Source organism: Zingiber officinale, chromosome 8A (assembly GCF_018446385.1).
Source record: "Zingiber officinale cultivar Zhangliang chromosome 8A, Zo_v1.1, whole genome shotgun sequence".
NCBI classification, from domain to species: domain Eukaryota; kingdom Viridiplantae; phylum Streptophyta; class Magnoliopsida; order Zingiberales; family Zingiberaceae; genus Zingiber; species Zingiber officinale.
In genome coordinates, this window is record NC_056000.1 from 19011518 (window position 1) to 19020224 (window position 8707).

Below are 8707 nucleotides of genomic sequence, written 5' to 3' on the forward strand. Positions count from 1 at the left end.
TTTTAAAAACCAATACCACACCTTAAATACATAAGTCACTATTGTAGTGCTGATTTTTAAAGATCAACATCAAGTGATGCTTGTCTTTAAGGTGATGATTTTTAAAGACCACCACCAAGTTAAAAATTAGCACCACTTAGTGTTGATCTTTAAAAACTAGCACTAGCACCAAGTGGTGCTAGTTTTAACCTAGTGTTGTTTTTTAAAAACCAACATTAAGGTGTTAAAGACTAGCATAAAGGTGATGTTGGTCTTTAAAACCTAGCACCAGATTAGTTGGTCTTTAAAGACCAACACCATCTTGGTGCAAATTTTTAAAAATCTGCATCAGGTTAAAAACTAGCACTAAGATAGTATTGATATTTAAAAACAAGCATGGATTAAAAATGAACAAAACCAACATCACATGTTACTGGTGTTGGTCTTTAAGACGAGCACCACCTTGGTTGGTGCTCTTTAAAGACCAACACTAGGTTGGTGTTGGTCTTTCAAAATCAACACCATAGCGGTGGCTAGTGTATTTAAGCTGTGGTGTTGTTTTTTAAACATCGGCACCAAAGTTATTATTGCATGCAATTAAAGGAGGGAAGTGAGAATTTTATTTTAATTTATGAGGAAATAGAGAAAATTGTTGCATACAGATGAGAGAGGAAGTCGCGTCAGATCGCCCACGTCGGATGTTGCCCACGATAGTTCACCTAAGGGTGTGTAGGGTACTATTTTTATATACATATAACACCACAGCTTATATACACCAGTCATCGTTGTGATGCTGATTTTTAAAGACCAGCACCAAGATGTCGCTTTGGTGTTGGTCTTTAAAAATAAGCACCAACTAAGGTGGTGCTAGTCTTTAAAGACCAACACCCTTTGCACCAAGGTGCTGATCTTAGGGTGTTAGTCTTTTAAAACCAGCACCAAGTAGTACTAGTTTTTAATCTAGTGCTGGTTTTTAAAGACTAACATCATCTTGGTGCTGGTTTTTAAAGACCAACACTATCTTAGTGCAGATGGTACTGGTGTCGGGTTTTAAAAAAATATAGATCTATCATATTAACAACCCCTAGTGCCAACTCCATGGATATTGAGGGAGGTAAATGCAAGTACACAAGAGTTATGCGCATGATGGGGTAAACCTCAGGTCATCAGTTCCTGAAAATCGATCATTAGCTATTACCGCAGAAATGTCATACGTCTACCGTCTGCACTATGCCCTGAGGGCTGGTGCTGGTCTTTGAAGACCTACACTAGGTGGTACTGGTTTTTAATTTGGTATTGATTTATACAGACCAGAACTACCTTGGTGTTGAAGACCAACACCAAGTGATGTTGACTTTTAACTTTGTGTTGATTTTTAAAACCCAACACTAAGGGGGTGTTTGGTTGATGGGTTTGGGAATGAGGGAATGAAATGATAATAAAAGATGGTGTTTGGATTGTGGGTTTTGAAATGATAATTTGGGAATGATTTCTAGATTTATGGGAATCAACCAAACTCATATAATTAAGTGGGTTTCATTTCCATTCTTATTCACATTATACCTTACTATTAAATCTATACTCATAGTCATTCTCATCATTTAACCAAACGCTACCTAAGTAGTGAAGGTTTTTAACCTAGTACTGATTTTTAAAGACCAACACCACCTAGTGGGTGGTGCTGGTTTTTCACTTGGTGCAAGTATTTAAATATCAGCACCAGGTGGTGTTAATTTTTAACCTGGTATTGGATTTTAAAGCCAACACCATCTTGGCATTAGTCTTTAACACCTTGGTGTTGATCAAATACCAACACCATGTTAAAAATCAGTACCACTTATAGTGTTGATTTTTAAAAATTAGTATAGTGATAGCTTGTATATTTAAGTTGTGATGATGATTTTTAAAAACCAACACCTGATGCATGCAATTAAAAGATAGAGAAGAGAGAATTTATTTTATTTTAATTTAAGAGAAAAGTTGTTACATATATAAAAATAAATAAATTTTAATTGCGCCAAATGTTATCGTCGGATGTCGCTCACACTCGCTACAGAATATATAGATATATATCTAAAAAAAGGAAATTCAAGCAAACCCCACCAAATGTGTTACTGTAATAAAAAAATGAAATCACTCGCTCCTAACATTCCGTTGCATTTAATTTAAGGCTATTACGAAAAAGATAAATTATGATAATAAAAAAAAAATAAATAAATAATGAGTGAGGTGAGATACTCGGGTCCGGAGACCACCAAATGTGTCAGTGCACCATATAAAGAATAGCCCCATTTGATTTGATGTTCATCAAGACGTTGTTAACTCCTTGAAGTCAAGCCGGTTGACCTTCTATTGTCAACATGTGTCACGTGGCTTCCTAAGCAGCCTTAGCATTTGGTGCCACATGGGCCAACGACGTCCACGGTCGCGCCGGCCTCGCCGCCCATTTAAAATTTTTCGCATCTAATTATTGACGCCCCATGCAATCATGTGCTTACGTGTACCCTTTGACTTTCCATGTCCATTGACTTCCATTGTATGCACATAATATGAGCTCACGTTGCAATCTCGTCCTGTCTGATCACAAAATTTCTTCAATAGTAGTTTGTTTTTAAATATTAAATTATTATCCACTCGCGACGAATTATTGGTTCAGTTTGTTTGGACTCGTCTATAATCAATCATAAATCTTATTTGATTCATTAGGTAGAAAAGCTAATTTTAGGAATCTTCCAAATGAAATTTCATGTATGCAAGGGAAATAACTTACTTAAATTTTGCGAAAGACTATTGCAATAATTAGCTTTTAATTTAAAATCTTTTATATATTGATCCCGTCCGGAAGCTGAGTTGGACAAAAACTAGCCGCGCTATTTTCGGTATTGACGGAAAGTCGTGGAGACGTCTTGTTGGCCTGGTACCTACCGGAAAGGTTCCCACGGGGTGAGTGACGAGGTGTGATGACTGGGACAATGAGACGAAGGTCTCCTGCGCACACTCAGACAAGTTCCCAGGTCGTTAGAGACCAAAAACCAGGGAAAAAGTCCTCGGATCAGGCTCTCCGATGCTCAAGTCATGTACTTTTTCCCCCGAAGTACAGTGAAACGAAAGGACGAAAAGTAAAGGATGAAATGTAAAAAGATAAGTGAGCGTACCGATGTAAGAAAAAAATCTCCCTTTTTTATATGGCAGTGGGTACTTCTGGAGTCTGACAAGTGTCAAGGAATGTCGAGTGTCAGGATTTGTCTGGTGGTGAATGACACATGGCATCTTCCTATAGGTCTAAGGAGAGATCGGTAGGCAATGAGCCCTAGACCATTAGCATATTCCCTGACATGCGATGATTATTTTCTGACAGGTTGTTACGATTTTCTAGCATGATTGTCATATAGTATGTGCTCGCCCTGGTCCATTAACCCTGAACTGGGTCCTCGTACTTGCAATTCTTGACCTGTGGGCACAGACCTGCATTCCCTGGCGCATTCCCTCGCTTGTATTTGTCGCCCCGTAAATCCAAATCTGTATATCCAGCCTTGCATTTGTCATTCGGTAAATCCAGACCTGCGCTTACCACCCTGTCAATCGAGGCCTTCGCTTGTCGTTCTTTAGGTCTCGTCCCGTATGCAAGGCTCTGCTCCGTATTTTATCCTGTAAGTCCTAAATCATACGTCCTGGCCCACATACCCTGCTCTGCATGTCTCGTCCTATAAATCCTAACCTGTAAACCTTAGTCCGCTTACCCTGATTTGTACGTCCTGGTCTGTATGTCTCATCCTGTAAATCCTGACCTATAAACCTTAGTCCGCTTACCCTGATCTATACGTCCTGGTCTGTATGTCCCATCCTGTAAATCCTGATCTGTAAACCTTAGTCCACTTACCTTGAACTGTACGTCCTGGTCTATCTGTCTCATCCTGTAAATTCCGACCTGTAAACCTTAGTCCGCTTACCTTGAACTGTACGTCTTGGTCCATGTATCCTGTTCTACCTGTCTTATCTTGTAAGTCCTGACCTGTAATCATTAGTCTGCCTATCCTGACCCGTATGCCCTACTTTCTGCGTTCTTACTCACCATGTAGACCTAACCCCTGAATGTCACTTATGCTCGACCCGAACCGCCCTGTACTCTGGACCTTTGACCATCACGTAGGTTGGACTTTTGACCATCACGTAGGCTTGACCTCTGACCGTCACGTGGGCTTGACTTCTGACCACCTCGTGGCTTCTGACCGCCACATGAGCTTGACTTCTGACCATCACATGGGCTTGACTTTCAGCCACGTCAACTATCCGACTCCTCTATCATACACCGTGTGTATATATATATATATATATATATATATATATATATATATTGTCTATTGATAATTATCAAGGTAACACGAATGTAACTTGTAGTTTGTCAAGATGAAGATGTAGATTCCCTTCGTGTTGTCTAGTAGGAGTTTCATCTGAATTTTCCAAGTATCAGTGATGCCAAATCATGATTGCTGATTTTGCTTCTAAATCTAAGATGCAAGAAAACTTCGAGCCGGTAATTGTGTGTAATTTTTCTCTACTTCACGCATAGATTCATCTTAAAATTTATACATAAACAAACGCGATCCGTGCCTTAAAAAAGGTCTGCACGGTTATCTTATCCAGTGGTTGCTGACCAGCAGTAGTAGAGACGAAGCAAAAGCCGTCTCTGACCCACCACCATTCATCTCCGAGCTAGCTAGCTATCTATTCCTCACAGCTTTTCAACAAAGAATAACACCGACAAACCCTTCCACTCTGTTGGGCTGTTCCCCTCTCATCCTGCACACGATCCCACATTTGAAGACGAACAGTAATTTGGAGCAAAGAGCTTAATTAAACCAGTCCCTGCATGTGTTTCACCGCTTCTCTTCCGATCCCCTTAACCATCTCAATCATTGCCCCGGAGCATCCCTGAAAAGAATGCTGCGCACGCTGCAGTCTTCGCTTGGTCAAGGCTGCTGCCGGCCCACCAGGTATTTGTCGAATTGCCTCAGCTAGCTAGCGAGGTCAAAGGCTGCAGTCCAAAGCCAAGTGGCCCCAGACAGAAGCGCCAGTTCTCTGCACTCTCTTCCTGTGGATTTCTGCTCAAGCAAATGGGTGCGCACTTTGCGTGGGGGAAGGATTAGTTAATGAATTAATTAGTATCTGCTGGCTTCCATGCAGCTTTGAGTTCGGGCTACGAGGAACAACTCCTCAGCCTGCACTTTCCCCCATGACGACGACCCGGCAGAGCTCCCGTTGCTTGTCTCTACTTCTTGGTTGAGCTGCACGGAGAAGAGGGAGTAAACTGGGCGGTGGTCGGAGAACCGCGACTCGCCTCTCACGTACCACATTTGCTTCATCCCCTTCCCTCGCCACAAGATACGGTCGCACCTGTTGTATAGCAATTAACGCTAATTAACGTTAATCTATTTTCCTCTTAAACATAAACATTTCACAAAAGGCGCCCTTTTTATCTTATTTAGAAAGAGAGAGAGAGAAAGTGTGTGTGTTAATTAACGAACAGATGGCGGCAGATCGAGACTCCAATTGTATTCAGACATACACATGTACAACTAAGCCAGGATTATTGCAGGTTAATTAATCATTATAATAAAGCTAGTGGTCGGCTCAACTACATTTGTGAAAGGTTGGACACCTTTCACCTCTTAATTTGATTCCTTAAACCTAACAACACCGGGAAATCAATGGAAACACTCAAAGTCAATGATGCGGCTACCTAAGCAAACTAGCGTTTAGACTTCCTAATTAGTAATTAATCGGCATGGAGTGAGATAATTAATGAAAGTGATCGGTTCATTATACGTGGAAGATTAGAGAGTTAATTACCAGGCTGGGATTCGTCTTTTCTCTCTGGATTTGGCCGGATTAACAGCGTAGATGTCAGAATTGGCCTTGTATTTGTACGTCGGAGGGAAGCTTATTCTTCCTTCTTCCCACCCTGCAAACACACCTCCATCTCTCTGTTCTATCAGTAGCTGCAATTAATATGTTGCACCAATTTAATTATATATGCATTAACTAATTAAGTTTACTAATGCGTTCCTCTTAAGTAATATTATAAATTAATTACCTGGTCTCTCTCTAACAAGGCCAGCCAATTGTTCCTCTGCAACAGTGCTTGTGTCTCGATGCTATTGGAAGCCATTAATCGATAGTTGAGATCTCCAAGCCATATGATCTTGCTGCATGGTCAAATTTTAACCTATATTAATGGGTTCTGATGCACAAGGGAAAAAGAAAAAAAAAAAAAAAAAACTTGATTACTCGTGCTTCAGGATAGTTTCTGGGGTTCGTGCTGCATTAGTCCTGTGAGAATGTAGGAATTTGGTCCTCTTGATGATCTCCATCACGTCGGAGTTCCGGCGAATCTCGTCGCCGTCCCTTTCTCCTGACGCCAGGTGCGTGCACACGAAGCAGAAGCTTGTTCCGTGCAGAGTCATGCTCATCGATATCGATCCCTGCATTTCATATGATGAGAAGATTTTTGGGAAGGAGATCGATGAAAAATTCACTCACCTTATTGCCCATGTAACCCATGATGCCTCTGCCTACGCAGGAGACTTTGAGACTGGTGATGGCGTCGGCGATGCCGGCGCGGACCCACACGCAGAGGAAGATGCCCACCATCTGCTTGCTAGACGCTAGGAAGTACATCTCCTGTCCAGCGCTGCCGTGGCCGTCGTCGTCTCGCTCTTCTAGCTCCAGCGAGAGCAAATCGGAGAAGCTGACTCTGGGCTTGATACTCCCCCTGTCGAGATCGCCGGAGGCGCAGCTGCAGGGATTTGGCATCTCTGGGTTCAGCATCCGTCGAATAAGGGCAAGCCACCTGTTCGCCGGGCCTCTGTCCTCTGGCCCCAGGACATTACCGGCGTTCAAAGGGACGATCTCCTGAAACCTGTTAATTCCCCCCAAAAAACAATATTTTAGGAAACCGAGGTGGGAATATTCAATTAATCATTAGCTGAGCTCGAATCATCAATAAGTAGTATCGCAATACCCGAGAACGTAGATGTCCGGCGAAGGCGTGCTGATGAGCCAATCTCTCAGGCCGAGGTCGCCGTGGGGCGGCCGCCCACCCACGTTCCATGTGCCCACGAACACCCTGCTCCACCCGATCAATTAAACAATATTCAATTCCACATTAATAATTTCAGTAGCAACTCCAAAAAAATGCCCTTTGTGATCAATAACGCAGGCCTCACCGCAATCCCTCGACGGCGTGCGAGGAGCAAACCGGCATCTCCTTCCCAAAACAGGGGCGTTCGAGGCTTTCACAGCTCTCCACCAACCATCCACCTATAAATCCATAAAAGGACGCCAAAAACAAAAAAGAAAAAAAAAATCAAAACTTTTGAAGTTGCAGAAGTGAAATTAATGCTAGCGTTGGGCTATGATTGGGTTCGAGATGGGAACCTGACAACTCGCTGCTGGTTAGAACGCTGCCGTCCTTGTCCGAACAGCTCTTCCGCCTCTGTATCACCCCAAAATTGCCTGCTGTTTGAGGCGGAAATCATAAAAGCTTCACCTTTTAATGAATGACTGCGAAAACAGAGGAGTGACTTACTGTTGCGGTCACAGTACGACTCCGGATTATTCAAGTTGAGCCATTTGCAGACAACCGTCTTCGGCCAAGAAGATGACTGCGACAACCCATTAATTAACTCGATTAATAGCGTTTGAGAGTAATAATTAGAGTATGGAGTTGAATTGTGAGAGAAAGATCTCACCTTTGGAGGCATTCGAGTCGGCTCTGTTCTCATCGATGCCGGTGAGGAGGAAGACGTAGACCTGCGTGTAGAAGAAATTAAAAAACTGGATGATTTTTATTGCGAGATGACGCAGTGTTGAATAGTAGAAAGCTAAAAGTTGATACGGATGTGACTACAGAGAAGAGGAAGGAAGAAACAAGAAGAAACCCAGGCCATGTATTTCCTCTAATTTCGCTTTTGAAACGTTGAACACAGAAATGGCGTCCACGGTCAGAGTCGTTATACAAACCGATCTTAAATCTCAAAAAGTCAAGAAATTAGCTTCCGCCGCAGAAATAGGTTGGAGAAAGAAACCAAAGCGGATCCTTTCCGCCATTGATGAAAGAGTAATTTATCAAGGGAGCTTTAATTACCTTCAAATGGATAAACCGAGGAGAGAAGTGATCGCTTGGGGTTGGAGTCAAGGTTTTTTCTCGCTTTGCTCGCCTTCTGAGAAGCCTTCAACCCACTAGATAGCGAGAGTGAGAGAGAGAGGAGGAGAGATCGGAGTGTGTGTGAGTGTGTTTTTATGAAGACGAAGGTGGTGATGTATTCTCGTCGTCTGGCAACCCACGAGGAAGAGGCTTTTTATTCCTTTTTTTTCCCCTTCAATTTTCTTGGGATGAAATTACTTTATTGACCCTATAAAAGTTTAAACTGCTCTGGAGAAGTACCATTCGGATCACGTGCATCGAATTCGATCTCATCGGACGGTCAAAACGTTTTCATTTGCACTACTGTTAACGGGTCCGATCTATCTGTAAGTAAAACGGGTCAAGCTGATCCTATGAAATAAGAGAAGATAAAAGAAAGAATAGAAGTAATTTAGCAGGATTAGAATAATAAATTTTCTTCAAAATATATAATATAATATAATATAATATAATATAAGAAGAACAATAATAATAAAGAAATAAAAACTTCTTTTCCGATAAACTTTTTTCATATGTGTGATG

At 41.9% G+C, this 8707-nt stretch overlaps 1 protein-coding gene across 2 annotated transcripts; it reads right to left on the reverse strand.

Annotated features, from left to right (window-relative positions):
• Positions 1-4517: 4517 nt before the first annotated feature.
• LOC122007774 (type I inositol polyphosphate 5-phosphatase 8-like) lies at positions 4518-8305 on the reverse strand. 2 transcript variants are annotated; one of them, XM_042563302.1, is made up of 11 exons: positions 8126-8305; positions 7731-7791; positions 7568-7643; positions 7417-7494; positions 7206-7299; positions 7001-7105; positions 6520-6898; positions 6268-6461; positions 6074-6185; positions 5830-5978; positions 4518-5373 (listed from the first exon to the last, which is right to left on the reverse strand). In XM_042563302.1, exons 2-11 carry the CDS (start codon positions 7761-7763, stop codon positions 5139-5141), a joined length of 1455 nt encoding a protein of 484 aa, XP_042419236.1. In that variant the 5' UTR covers positions 7764-7791; positions 8126-8305; the 3' UTR covers positions 4518-5138. The 2 variants fall into 2 exon arrangements, with proteins under 2 accessions (XP_042419236.1, XP_042419235.1); XM_042563301.1 differs by having other exon boundaries at positions 7417-7497.
• Between the last annotated feature and the right edge of the window lie 402 nt (positions 8306-8707).